This window comes from Puntigrus tetrazona, chromosome 16 (genome assembly GCF_018831695.1).
Source record: "Puntigrus tetrazona isolate hp1 chromosome 16, ASM1883169v1, whole genome shotgun sequence".
Taxonomy (NCBI): domain Eukaryota; kingdom Metazoa; phylum Chordata; class Actinopteri; order Cypriniformes; family Cyprinidae; genus Puntigrus; species Puntigrus tetrazona.
This window is the reverse complement of record NC_056714.1, coordinates 21,770,951-21,786,186: the sequence shown is the minus strand read 5'-3', so window position 1 is coordinate 21,786,186 and position 15,236 is coordinate 21,770,951. Positions and strand designations below refer to the sequence as shown.

At 36.0% G+C, this 15,236-nt stretch overlaps 1 protein-coding gene across 5 annotated transcripts in view; it reads right to left on the bottom strand.

Moving 5' to 3' along the window:
* Positions 1–15,236, bottom strand: part of rbms3 (RNA binding motif, single stranded interacting protein) — a 118,750-nt gene that overhangs the window by 36,287 nt on the left and 67,227 nt on the right. For all 5 annotated transcript variants that reach the window (XM_043260602.1, XM_043260603.1, XM_043260601.1 and 2 more), the window contains exons 5-6: positions 3,038–3,195; positions 1,270–1,349 (exon numbers count right to left, since the gene is read on the bottom strand). In XM_043260602.1, coding sequence (XP_043116537.1) covers positions 1,270–1,349; positions 3,038–3,195 — 238 coding nt within the window. The remainder of the gene's footprint in view (positions 1–1,269; positions 1,350–3,037; positions 3,196–15,236) is intronic.

Below are 15,236 nucleotides of genomic sequence, written 5' to 3'. Positions count from 1 at the left end.
TACAGGCACTTATAGTGGAAGTGAATGGACCGGTTTTTGGGAGATATATAATGTAAACGTTATAGTTTCATAAAAACTCATGAATTAAGTGAACTGTTTAAATCATTTTTACACTTGTTTTTCGTTTACGACATCAAAAAGTGATAGTTGCTATAAAATGTCTATTTTGAATAAATGCTGTTCTTTTTCAGATCAAAGAATCAAAGTAAAAAAAAGAAAAGTGGAGAAATGGCTGCATCACAATATTAGAAACGGCAATAATATTTCATTACACTTTTTTACATTGTATTTTTTGATCAAATAAATACAAAAGAAACTATTAAAAAACCAAAAAAATCTTGCTAATTTGAAAAGCGGTGTATATAAGTGTTATAATAAGATTTGTGCTTTTTTAAGAAAAGGAGAGGCAAACGGAACTTGATTTTTGTCGTAATCAGAATTATGCCACAAATCCCTATTAAAATTATAATTGGAATTTTTCTTTAAAGAAAATTCTATCAGCAAAATCTAATAGCACATTTGGCCTTTGAAATGATTTTGGAACAAGTCCAAAAAATAACTCCGACCAACAATATCGCACTCCACCTTTTCCAGCCCAATTTAATGTGCGCAGAATAAATAAAATCAAGTCCCTCCCCACATCGTATCTCACTAATATTCAGTTTTTCTCTGAAATGCATCACGTAACGTAAGTTAAATGCCTTCTAAATGCTGTCTTCAGTATAAATGTTTGTCTCTGTATATGCAGTACATTGTGCTGCCCTCTGGGAACTGTTTTCCTCAGGCACACCAGGCTTAAATTAAACCTTAATCAACCTATAAATCAGATCCTGTCATATGAAGCCGATGAGCAGAGCGACTCAAAGTGTGGGGACGTGTGCTTCCTCACACGAGAGCTTGAGGGATTAGTGTATATCTAAATCTTGCCATAGTGAGAGATACAGGTGTAATTTTGCTGTCAAAATCAGCAAATCAGAGCATATTTAATATTTAAAGCGACATTAAAAAATGAGATTTCCGTCATTATTTACTCACAAAAACCTATGGGTTTGGAACAACACGAGAGCGAGTAAGCCACGACAGAACATTTTTGGCTGAACTATTCCTTTAATATACGGCTATACGGAGAGGGACTTGGCGGCAATGAGATTTCACTGTGGACGGAGGTGTGGAAATAGACAACAAAATGTCAAGTTGATTGTCACTTTATCGCTTTGCACCTGGTTAGGACGCAATATTGTTAGAACACACTGTGTTGTTGACACTTGCCTGGTACTCCTGGTGGGGTTTTGAGGAACTTTCCGTTGAAATGTTGAATCACCACGTCACATTTCTCGGTGGACTCCATTCTGTGACAGAAAAAAGGCGAAGAGAAACACACAGCATGAGGCAATCAGAATTAAAGTCATCGGTCATGACTGCAGCGAAAACACATTGCAAACCGAACACATTTAGCTTCTTAAAATCTTACTTTACGGCTATTCCGTCAGCTATTTCTTCAAACATTTTTGGCCCTGTGGACTTTTAACTCCATTAAAACACTTTTTATACTTTTACTAGTTTAACTGGGCTACTAACAATGTCCAGCGGTGGGTATAAATTCATCACAGCCTCAATAAATGCAATTTAAAGTGATGTGTTTTAATTTGGTTTGATAAAATAATGCCGTTGAAATGAAATGACTGACTCCTTTAGAAGGCTAATCTCATTTGATGCATAATAAATACGGAGTTAAATAATATTTTCGCATTTCTGAATAAACGGATAAATGTACAGCAACGAGATGATTCGAAATTATGCAGTGGTAATAACAGTGGTATTTATGTAGATTTTTGTTTTTTTGTAAATATTTCATAAACATGCACTTCACTCACACGTCTAGTCTCTTTAAATAAATGAATAAATAAATAAATTAGTGCAGTCAAATTACTAATTGATTAAAAATAAAATATTTGATTACATTATATATGCATGTGAACTATGTATATTATGTATATATAAACACAGTATAGATTTTGAAAATATTTACACACACACACACACACATATATATATATATATATATATATATATATATATATATATATATATATATATATATATATATTAATAGACTTACACACTTATATTATTTTTTATATTATATATAAATACATTTCATATATAAACATGTTTTTCTTAAATATATACATGCATGTGTTTGTTTTACATATATACACACACACACACACACACACACACACACACATAATACATATATAATAAGTATACAGATATTTATTATGTAAACAAAAATCGTGATTAATCCTTTGAAGGCACTAAAATAAATAAATAAAAAAATATTATTCATGCTTATTTCACTATGTTTATGCCTTTCAATTCTATATTATTTTAAATAAATAATTTACAATTATTATTATTTTTTTTAATCTGTGTCTAGGTTCAAAGGTAAACCAATTAAAACTGAATAAATCAACACATAAATCTAATTTAAAAAGGAGTCAAAATAAATGATGATGGCATGACAAAAGGTTCCCAGTTCGAATGTAATCTTCAAATACCAAAAAGAAGTTGAAATATATTCGTTTTAACCTCAGGGACATTAAAGTTTCAGTAATTGAAGAAACATCCTTATATGTTAATTTAGAGAATGAGAGGAGAGGGGAAGAGAGATCGTAAGAGGGAAAATAAAGAGCGGCAGGGGTGTTATATAGTGTTTGTTTCGGGCTGCTGGGAGTCTTGATTTAGTCTGTGCTCTCTGGAGTGGCTCCTCTCCTCTGTGCGGCCCCATTCAGCTCTGCTCACCCAATCATGGCTGAACGGCTAATTGCCTGGCTGGCACACTCATACACACACACACACAGCCTCTGCTGGGATCTCTTACACAGCCAGTGACCCTGAAAACCAGCCAACCCACCCCACACGTGCCACACAAGAGAGGGGGAGAAAAGCAGGAAAAGAAAGAAAGTAAGGGATGTTTTTTGAGCTCCGGCTTAGTCTTGCATGGGCCAAAGAGAGCGTCGGGTGTCAAGGTTACCTGGCGAAGCCGACCCCTCGGCTGACCCCATTGGCATCCCGGAGTATCCGTGTGGAGATGACATGTCCGAAGGGCTTCAGCATGTTCTCCAGCTCTTGTTCATCCATTGAAACCGGGAGGTTGGAGATGTACAAGTTAGTGGGGTCCTGCTCCTGTTGCTGTGAAGAGAACACACAGTTGAACATTAGAAATGCCAATCATCGCGTAATCACACACATTCGGACTTCTAATGCATCTGCATAAACTCTGTTTGCAAAAAACAACCTTTTAGATCGTACATGGCCTTCTGAACGACATAGAAACTGACCGGGAGCGAGCAAGACTTGGGTACAAGTGAGGATACCTTGTTTACAAAGTGTCTAAGACAAAACTTTCTGAAATTACAACCGTCCTAGGGGTATTTTGGTCTGGCCTTCCATGCTGCTTCTGCTATCGGTGACATGAGAAACCCAGGATGGAAAAGAGACTGAAAGAGTGAGTTGTTAAAGCTGAAAGCTGTGTAAATGAAGACTACGAAATGCTGGAGGGCCTACATCTCTACCTGTCTCTCACTCACACACTGGTGGAATCCATTGTTGTGTTGATGGCCTCTTCTAGACACGGCTAATGGGGGTCTGAGAGGATAGCGCACACGATATAGACACTGTGCGCCGGTTGTTGAAGGGGTTTGGATATGTGTGCGTGTGTGTGTGAGTGAGTGTGCGCAGACCAAAATGAGCAGCATTAAAGCACTTGCACACTAAGAGAACATTCTGCATTGGTCTCTTTGAAGCTCAAAATGCACAGAGGAAAAGAGTAGACTGAAAAGACACACAAAAAAATGTTTCATGTTTGTTTTATACAACGAAGTAATTTAAATTTTTTACACATTTTATAAAATCTCAAATAATGTTTGATAACACTGAGGTGGAAATGACATTTAAAACATTTCTGGAACAAAACCTTTGGAAACTTTTGAAAAGAAACAAAAAACAACCTGAAAACTATTTTGTCGTTGTTTAAAATACAACATTAAGGTTTGAAATAAAACAGTACTAATTTCTTATATTTTCACAAACTTGTAAAAAGTTTGATAAACTATTTTAATTTATGTATTATTTTATCATTTTATGTATTATATTATTTTGTAATTTATATTAAATTCTGAATTAAACTGATCAAAGGTAAATACATTTAACATGTTGCAAAAGATATCTGTTTCAAACTAATTCTATTCTTTTATTACATTAAACATGTTTTTTATTACTGTTATTTTATTATAGTGAAATTCTTAGCACAGTTTCTACAATAATTATTAAGAAGTTTTAACTGTTTTTAATTAATATACACCAAATCTAAATTAGAACGATTTATGAAAGATAATGTGACAATGAAGATTGGGGTAATGATTCTGAAATTAATAACATTCTGAAATACATTAAAATAGATTTCTTTTTTTTTTATTATTCAGTGTTATTATTTTAAATCAAATAAATACAGTCTTTGCTTTGCGTTATTTTAGGATTTGTCATAATTTTTTATCAAAATGCTTGCTTTCAGATAATCAAACCTGATCAGATTTTTTTTTTTATTGTGATGGACAAAAATCTCAGAGGCAATGTGAGGTCGTATTTATTTGATAACGTGTGAAAATTATGAATGAAAATTTAATCAGATTTACAAAAGATCTGATTACAAAAGTTATTGAATATTTGAATATTTAATCAAAAATGTTTCAAAATTTTTCCATCAAGTTTTCAATTTAGTTATTATTAATAGCTAATATGTATATGTATTTCAAAAAGCACAAGCAAGCATACTATGAAATACATCTTTAAGGTGTAGTATCCACCGCATTGGTCTCGGTTGTGAATTTCTGAACAGAAACAGGAGTGAAAACAGAAAGTGTTGGTGGGCTAGCTGAGAATGACGGCGACCTGCTGGTGAGTTAAGGAGTTATCTGACATGTGTGAGTGTGTGCAAATATTCCATTTGTGATGTGTGAGGCCCGACCCTGCAGGAGACCATCGCTCTTTTATTAAGTGAAAGTGATTAAAAGAGCAACTGTAGCTGCTTTATGATATCTCCTCACACACCAGATGTTCTCTACGCTCTCATTCACTGGCTGGGATCCAAACGGGTTATTGAACACCCCACGCAGGGCATTTCAAGTGGCAAAATCATCAAACGCTGTTTGTAAGGGTGTTCTTAAAGCTGCCTAAAATGACTGCTATATAAAACTGGCTTTAAATTAAATAATAAAATTGTAAAAAAAAAAATGTTAATAAGGAATAATAAAACTTTTAAAAATATTTAATCATGGAAAGTGTAAACAAGCAACGGCATATAAAGCTTTATTCAGAAGGTAATTGTTTCTCAGGGTGACATCCATAAAAGAAGAATTTGTAAGGCTCCTCTGTGATTAAACTCATGCATTTGGATGACTATCACGCAGGGGATGGATACAGAAGCATTGGAAGTTATTTGTATGAAAGCGCACACTTATGTTTTTAACATTTAGAACGACTTGAAATCAATAACCAGTGATGCAAATGATGCTGTTTGATTTCTTTCTTCCTTTTTGAAGATTTACACTTTGATATAGTAAGGACGCATTAAACTGATCAAAGGCGAACTTTCTATTTATCAACCGAAAAAAATGTATTTATTTATAATTAAAATGTGACAAAATGAGCCAATTAGAATGATTTCTGAAGGGTTCGTGTGACACTGAGGACTGGAGTAATGATGCTAAATATTCTGCTTTGCTTTACTGGAATTACTTGAAAAATAGGACAGTTCTTTTAAACAGTAACATTATATCACACTATTTTTATATTTTTACTGTATTTGCAGTACATAAAAGAGTTTTTACAATGCTGACTCCAAACTCTATTATTTTGTTAAAATAAATAAATAAATAAATAAAACAATAAGAAAGAGTCTTTGTTAAAATAATACAACTCCAGCCTATAATTTTCTCCTGAGGAAAAAAAAAATTCCATTCCAATTATCAATAAAATGACAGATTAACACTTGTACACGTTGAAATGACCTCGCATCTCTGTGTCTACTTAAGGTTTCTAAGTTAAATTGTAAAAACAAGTTTAATCTGCAAATACCTTCACTTTAAAGGGGCTACACGCTTCCCAGAGGGCGAGGGGTTAACATTTCAGATTGGACTCCACCCTCATTCTCAGCCTGAAACATCTATTTAATTGTATTAGAGAGTCAAAGCCTCAGAAATACAAAAGAATAAGAGCTCAGTGAAAATATCTCATAAATGTGTCACTCTCGTCAAAGCTGAGAGCTGGGAAAGAGTGACAGGCAGCGGGATTACGTCTGTGATGTGGATGGGAAAATACATTTGGAATCTCAATATAAAAACGAGGGGCTGATTTTCTAAAGGACGGACGTGGTGAGATGTATGAATGATTTATGAATATGAAATGAAAACACCGGCCCTTCCTTCAGGCCCCCGAACAAGACTGAAAACAGAGCTGGGTGTATATGTGTGTGCGTGTGTGATATATACCTTCACGTATCAGTATGCTTCCAAAATGATTCAGTGTGGAGGACAAGGCCATGTTTTTGTTCCTCGGGTTCTGTTTTGAAACGTTAGATGAACATATGTATGTGGGTCTTCGTCATAACCTGAGGACACGATATCTCCCGCTTTCTTTTTTTAAGCTATAATGCCTTTCACCTTACAGTATATGAAAAGTGGTTTGGTCTAGGTCATGGAGAAGAGGGAAACTGAATCGATCAAACTATGCTTTTCAGCGTCCGCCTTTGAAATCCGAAATGAAACCAGGGACAACAAATTAAACGCAGGGAAAGACATGCCATAAAAACGTGTCTGTTCATTCGAGTTGCTTATTCAGTTTTGAGTATATGTGCTTCTATGGACATGAAATCACCCGACGGACATCTTGATGTCTATACAGAATAATATGAAATAATATAGAAACCTAAACAAAAATGTGAGGAAAAAAACCCCAAAACAACACACGGAAGGCGCTCTTAGGGTTTATTCCTGGTCCAAAAAAACAAAACAAAAAGAAAACAAATTTTACCATCACTGCAGGGACTAAGCAAAACGCACATTTCCTTGTCACACAGTGCAACAAGCAGCCAGAGATCGTTCTGTCCTTTCCCAGAACTGAGCGATGGAGATTTCAGCGAGCATCTGTGACTGTCATACCAATCCACATCTCACCTAGACCTCTGTGTCTCCTTTCGGACAGCTCTGGCGCGGCTCAAAACGTCACGAAGCAGTCACGGGAGCTCGGCAAAAAAAAAAGAAAGAAGAGCACGCTACATTCTCACAGCTACTGACGGAGGAACGTGCCACTCCCGCTGATGGCTCTATAAATAATTTTTAAATGCTTAATGAACGTAACATAAATATTTAATAGTGTCTAAACTGTTCGGAGCCCAGGAGTCTCGTTACGAACTCAGTCAAGGGCGGAACCTTTCACGCGAACAAATGCGTGGACTGTCTACGGTACGTTTGAGACAGGTGTCCGAGTTTTTTTTTGCCGGTGCTGTCGATGCCCTACACTCGATATTTCTGTGCTCGGAATGGTCCGTGTTGCTGAAGCAGCACTTCAGAGTATCAGCATTCCAGAGAGAGGAGAGATTAAACGGGGCAGGGAAGCTCACACACATTCCCACCGCCTGCATTACAGCCAGAACTAACAGCCCAGCCAACGGGCCTGGGCTCAGCTGATTAGCCCATAGGGACAGAGTGCTCTAGTTGGAGCTCTGCCAGCGAAGGCCAAAGGGAGGGTTGGGAAAGAATAGAAGGCCTAGAAGAACCATTAGGATGTTACAATGACGGTTGTATAAAAACGAATGATAAAATCGATGCCATCTTTCGATTAACACTGTGGGTCCATATAAAGAGTCGTTTGTCACTAAAACAGCCAGGTGATCAATTTCCATCGTATTCCCTCTCTTGAAATGATGTCTTTACATGATGCCTGAATGTAGCCGGACCGGGTTTTATATGAAAACCAATAACTTAAAACACAATTTATAAAGAATACATTTAAAACAATAATAATATTAATGTAAATATTAATAAAGTATACTGATTTTTCAAATCATTTTATTTATATTAATATAAATAAGAACATTATATATTTATATATTATAAATAATAATAATAATGATAATAATAATAATAATAATTATATTATTATAATTATACAGTTTATACAAAATATGTAAAAAAAAATAGGAGAAATGTTAAACATTTTTTTAGCTTTAGTTTTCATTTGTGTGTTTATTTATACACACACACACACACAAACACACACAAACACTTTTAAAAAAATACAATGAAATCATTATGATGCCCAAACATGAAAAACTAAAGTCTTATTTAGAAATGGTTTAACACATTTTTCAAAAATAATAAAACAAAATCCAAAATATATAAAAATATAATAAAGAATATTATAATTCACAAACAAATGAATTTGTTATGATTCATTACAGTAAATCAAATACTTGTAGTACACACCAGTGTAGTCTAATCCCACTTGCTGAATCTTTTGTTAAACTATTGTTACATTTATTTGAAATGTCATCACTTTGCATGCCATAAATATTTCATCACCATTTGTTTGACTTCTACTGTCTAAGCAAATCTCTCTCTATATATATCTATTTCTCTTTTTTTATTATTATTATTTTTAGACCTGGTTTTACAGACTAAGCCAGGATTATGCCATAGTTCAATTAGGGCATTTATTGAAAAACATCATAGCTGTGCTTCTTGAGACAAAACAAAGTCGCTGATATATTTTAAGAACAGTCTTAAGCCTTGTCTGTAAAAACCAGGGATTAATAAAATATTTTATCTATGCTTTAAATGATTTGCCAAATATTAATGACAATAAAAAATGCCTTCTACTTCTCTCTCCACAAATGATTTTCCACCTCGTCTCTGCTTTCACTGTCAAAAATAACTCATCACAAAAAACCCTTAAACCCAACAGTGTGACATTTAGTTTCAGAAATAGTGACCTTGGGGTTAAATGTCTTGATGTCTTGCTCAAGGGTGCAATAGCAATGACGCATATTTCCAAGCTGGTCTCATAAAAATGCGTACCTCTGCACTTTTTGTGCAACACCGTTTTTACGTGCCTTACTGCACGTTTCACCACGGTTAAAAAAAAAAACAGTGGCACTAAAACACTACGTGAACCCTGACACGCTTTTATTACGTCGATTTAGGCATGTATCGCGGCGGTTCGGATTTGAAATATCTGTCGTCTGCTGCTTAAAGTTAATGCTCTGTCATGTTGTAAATATGCTCTACACCAAATCCAACCCTAAACCTACTCGATGTGCTAACAGATGCAAAACTGATATAAAAACACATCTGTTGATGCAACCGTGTCGTTTCAACTTAATTTTACACAGATTTGAACTGTTTTGATGAACCATAGTTACACGGATTGGAACCAGAGCTCCTCGCCTCTCAACTATGTCTTCGTACTCTGTGCTTTATGCCATGAGACCAGGTAGCATCTTTCAACACTCAGCTATCCTACTCCACGCACAGCACAGAAAAGCCAGCGTGTCAAACGACGACGGCCACCCTACAGCAACGCGCTCTCTATTCTCTGACCAATCAGAGTAATTTGCAGACCTGAGTGACAGGCTTCTGTCACCATTGGGTGGCTAACAGGGCTGGTAAAAGATGAAACCTCACTAATGCTATAGATTGCCACTAAATTGATGCCTGCAGTCTTAATTGGAGTTGCCATCAACAGCTGTTGCAATTTAGAGTTAATCACCGCATCAGGGCTGCTGCTCCTCATTTTAAGAGGATGGAGGAAAAAAAAATGGGCAGCGATAATTGCAACTGCAAGTGGAAATGATGAGTTTTTACCAGAAAAAGAGACAAGAGCGGATTTTAAGTGGGCACATCCTTCAACGTGCACGGATGAAAAAAAAAAAGTATGTGTGTGCGCCAGGTGAGCTCTTATTGTTCCTGAAGGTGCAAAGGTGCTGAGACTGTCAGTGTCTTCAGTGCAGACGCAGCTGAATCCCAAAATGGAAAACGCAAGTCTCCTCTAGCACCGTGGTCTCTGCGGCGGGATATCACACTTTCCAGCCTGGTTATTCTCCCTCTCCTGCTGTTTTTCAGGCAAGGTTTTTCTTTTATTCCCTCTCTCTCAAAGGTCTCTCCACAGCTAAATGACCACCATAAAGATTAGCAGCCCATGACCTGAAAACATGTGTATGACTCAATGTCTGTACAACCATCCACAATCATTTATATAGTACGAGCTCCGTTTCAAACCCTAGTGAGCTGCCTACTGACTATATAGACAGCTGCCTTATAAGTTTTATTGTATATAAGTGAAACAGAAGCCTTATAAGTGATTTGGAATGCTCTAAATAGGCAACATCTGTTAGAAAATAGCACTTCATAAGCAGTGCTTATAATTGAGCGCAAAGAAAACTCAATGCAGTAAGAGGTATGATGCAATAATCTGAAAAGCATAATTATATTCATCAAAAAATTTGTCAGTTTTATACATACTCTGTGAACTAGTCAGGGTAAAATGGTATTTTATATATTTCTGTATTAAATGAGTAAAAAAATATTTTTTTTTCTTTGTCTGCAATATTGGATATTTTTCCTGGTCTCATTGCAATGCATTCTGGGATTGATCATTATGTGCTGACCTACTATGGTGAGGAAAAAAAAAAAAAAAAAGTATGTCCCATTTTGAATACTTCTGCACCTTTTGAAGTTGCTAAATGTGCTAAAGCTAGCACTAACCACAGTTATTATTGTTAAATCTATTGAGCGCATAATAGAACATAACTGAAATGAAGCTGAAATACTATTATGTGAAAACTAAAAAAAACGACAAAGAAAAGTTTATTGAAGATACTAAGTAAAAATAAACTAAAATTTAAATAAAAAATATATATAAAAATAGTGCTGGGTAATATTTTGTGTACATAATATTTGTGTATATTATATATTGTGTGTATATATAAAGACACACACCTACAGTATATAATTATATAATTATATTTATATTCATATAATTTATAACATTTTATATATTTGTACAATATTTTTTCTTAAATTATAAAAGCAGAAATCAAAACTTCTATTAATTTTTAAATGAAATGAATTAAATAGTATTACATAGTATTAAATAGTAAATCATAAAAAAACTACACAATTAAAATCAAAAGTGACAATATCAAAATAAAAGCTAATTATATACTATATAAATACTACAAATAATTTTAAGACAACAAATGCTTCAATGTAGTACAACAAAAATGCACCAAATAGACTAGAACAGCATGTCATATCAGACAGAGTGAAGATGTCTTATAAGGCAGCATAATTAAGTTCCCTACCTACCAGAACAGACTTTGCGTCAGGAATGCGCCTACGATGCCCTAAAAAGCTTCCTAGGTTTAGGAACAGAGCGGCAGTCTGTCTTTCTCACACACACACACACACACACACACACACACACACTGCGGCTCAGGAGCTCGTGGCTTTCCTCCCCATGGCACCCATCCATCACTCTCATTTTTCAACAATGTTTACTGGGAGCCAAATGAATTTATGATGCATTACCTTGTTAAAGAGGCCCAACCAGAGGGGCCACATTTGTTGTTTGTGTGACTCACTGTGTATTTGTGTGATGAATTTGTGCATGTAATTTGGCGTATAATGTTTATAAAAGATTAGGTGTGTTGTGCTCTGTGCATGTTTGTGTGTTTAACCTGCTTCACAAAAATTGGTTAACAATTCAAAAAGGTTGTGTGTGTGCGTCTTTAGCGATGCATTTAGTCTGGAGTAATCCATCACAGAGCTGTAGCGGCCGATCCAGAGCAGTGCTGTCTGTCATGAGGTAGAGCAGTGAATTATGGGTAGCAACAAACACAGGCTGCCAGCAAAGCTTGAATCAATCTCAAAGAACTCAATCTCGAAAAAACAAAACAAAACAAAGAAAGAACAGTCAAACCAGCAAGATACAACATCAGATATTTGGTGTCTTTGTAACCATATGGTTTAGAGTCTGACTGGACGGCGACGTTAAACGCTCTGTGTAAAAAAAATTGTTAGCCGCCTCTGTAAGCAGTGTTTTGACATCACAGGAGCGATCCTGACGTAAAAGGCATTTCAAAACGTTAGCAAATTTGTCTTGTCTCTTGTTTTTGCCAAATTCAGCATCTCAGGTATTCTTTGCAAAAAATGCAATCTTAAAAAGCAACAACACACCTGATAAAACAGGACAAAATTGCTTAAAATAATTAGATAATAAAGATAATAAAATTTTAAAAACTACAATTAATTTAATACTGAAAAGTATGTGTGTGTATGCATATATAAATATTTATTAATTAATAATATTTAATATATTCTTATTAAATAACCATGATATTTTTCTACACTCTTTTTAATTTAATGATTATAATAATAATAATTAAAAAAAATTAAAAACCTTCAATTTATTGCCATCAATTATAGTAATTAATTTATTCTTATTCTTTATTCTAAGTGCAGTTTCATTACAGTTAGGATGCTGCTATAGAAGGCAGCTGCTTGTGTAGGCAGTATAGGCTCACTAGTCTGAAACCCCTAAAAGAAAATGGCAAGAAAGAACGGATTTGAATGTGGGGTGGTTATTTTACGAGCTACCAGCAAGAAGTGGTTCTACGCAACACGCATATGACTGTGTTTGACCCTATACTGAACCACAGTCATGGATAAGGCTCAGCATTAAAAATATGCCCTAAATGTTCCCAGATAAATAAAAAAAAGAGAGTAGGAGAGATAGAGGAGAGAGCGAGAACAGGCAGAAATCATTCTGACAGCTCTGGGTGAGGGACTGCATCAGAAAGCGGCTTTAGCAGCGGCATCTTGGCGAACAGATGTGGGAACATTTAAAAAACGAGACCCTGGGAGGCCGTTTATTTGATGTATTACTGGGACACCGGCAAAAACAGCAATGCTTGTTCAGGAGAACTAAATGAAATGATTTCCTAAAGCGAATCATAGGTTTTTCTAACAGAAAGGATTATTTTTTTGGAATTGTGCTATTGAGATTTTTCTATTTTCTCACTTTCATGCTGCGAAAGTCTGCAGAGCCACTATGGCTAAACCATACGGGGGAGCGTGTGTGTCTGTGCGTGAGCCAAATGTCCCCATAAGGCTAGTAAAACCTGAAAATCACCTACAGCAGCCGATGGCACCCGTGAGGAAAGGAGCTTAATAACCATACTAAATAATGCCTTAATGAAAATCTAAAAATGCAGAAAGATCAAGATGCAGGTAGATCATATTTCGTAGAAACAGTAAAATTATCCCTGAATAAACAATAGACCATATAGTTGTATTTGACGCATTTGAAAGTCTAATGCGAAAGAGAAGGATGAAAGAAGGAAGTTGCTATTTTTGTTTACTTATTTATTTTTCCATTATTTCTGTAAAATTAAAGTTGAACGCATGCACTGTGTTATTAATGCTCTTCAATCGAAAGTTAAACGAAAGTCTCATGAGTTTCAAAGGACATGTCTCATATCCAATAAAAATAACATATTTATTAATGATTTATTGCAAAATACTAATATAATGTAATACCAATGCATAGATAGATGATGATAATGATAATTTAAAAAATCAAATAAAAATGTTCTTATCTATGATGAATTGCTTATGGTTTATTTAGTATTTCACCCTCACTTCTCCCATGTGTGGTGCTGGGTTCTACTCTGATCTCATACTGTCTCATGTGGCTATGAAATTACTACACATGACATCACAAGCTCATAATACGATATTGCTTCCCATCACAGCATCCCAAAAAGCTGCCAAAAAGCGAAACGGTGTCTTTAAAGGTTTTGTTATGGTTGTTGTGAGCTCATACAGCTAGTGAACCTGTCACCGCTGCTCTGACTCACAACTTCTACTACACATACTCACGGCCTCCCAAACACCCCCCCCTCCTCCTCGTCTCGAGGCTGTGATCAAGTCTAATGGAAGTCAGCTGGGGCTGGATGTAATTGGGCAGGAATGCAGACTGGGCCGCGAGGCGACAGGACTTTTCCACACCACATCAGCTGGTGGGAGGAGTGGTAGAAGCGGCCTGGCCCGGACCTGGGCGAGGAGGGCGTCTGCCGGGGAACCGCGCTCCCTGCGGACCCTTCTTATCCGCTCTGCGACTGAAACAACATGAGAGAAGCATCTGGCCGGACGCCCTGTTCCAAGCATGCTTCGCAAATAACGTAAAGCCTTGGAGAACTCCGTTCAAGTTATAGATAGTGTAACAGTGACTGAATTGCCTTTGGCACTTCGAAAGAAAGGTCAGCAGCCTCTGAAGAGCTATTCAGATCACAGAACAGACAGAAACTGAGCAATTATGAGAACAGTTCTCACATTCAGAGAAAGCTACACTGTAAAAAAACACTATTTCAAGTGTAGCCTTGGCTGCTAGGTGCCGTACTTTTTGTTTTTACAGTACTGCAGTGTTTCCCAATTAAACGGTGACTGGAACATATGCCTGCACAACATTTGCATGCAACCGATCTCGGATCAGCCTTAAAGGATTATAATTACACCAAGTTTGACTCGAGTCAATTTCCCAGTGTTCTCCCTGTGATCGACAGAGTAACAGAGCGCCAAATCCCTTGAGACTCACACCTTTAGAGGCTTAGTAAATGAGCGGCTGATTTTATCTGTAAATGTAATACTGCAGGAAGCAAAGGCTCTTAAAGTGAAGGCGCGTGGCTAAGCTAAACGCGAACGTACACCTGAGGATGTGTTCGTGTCGGATGCAATGTGATGCAAAGAACAGGCCGAGGGGCATCTCTGTGTTATCACTTTGTTCTAGATATTTTAAACTGACAAGCGCATATTGTATGCTAGGCGGTACTGCAAAGATCATGGCTACACTCTTAAAAATAAAGGTTCCAAACAGGTTTTTTGCAGCAAAGCCGTAGAAGAATGTTTCGGTGAATAGCTTTTTGGAAAAACTGTCTAAAGAACCTGTTTCCACTGTAAAGAACCTTTTTATATCATAAATGCTAATCAAGAACCTTTCTTTTGAAGAGTGTCATATACCTAAATTTCCCAAGATTGGCCGATACTGTAGCTTTAACTAGATTTTTGTTGCAAGTTACTCCAAAAAAATCAACAGTCAAACTAATACTAACTGCTAAA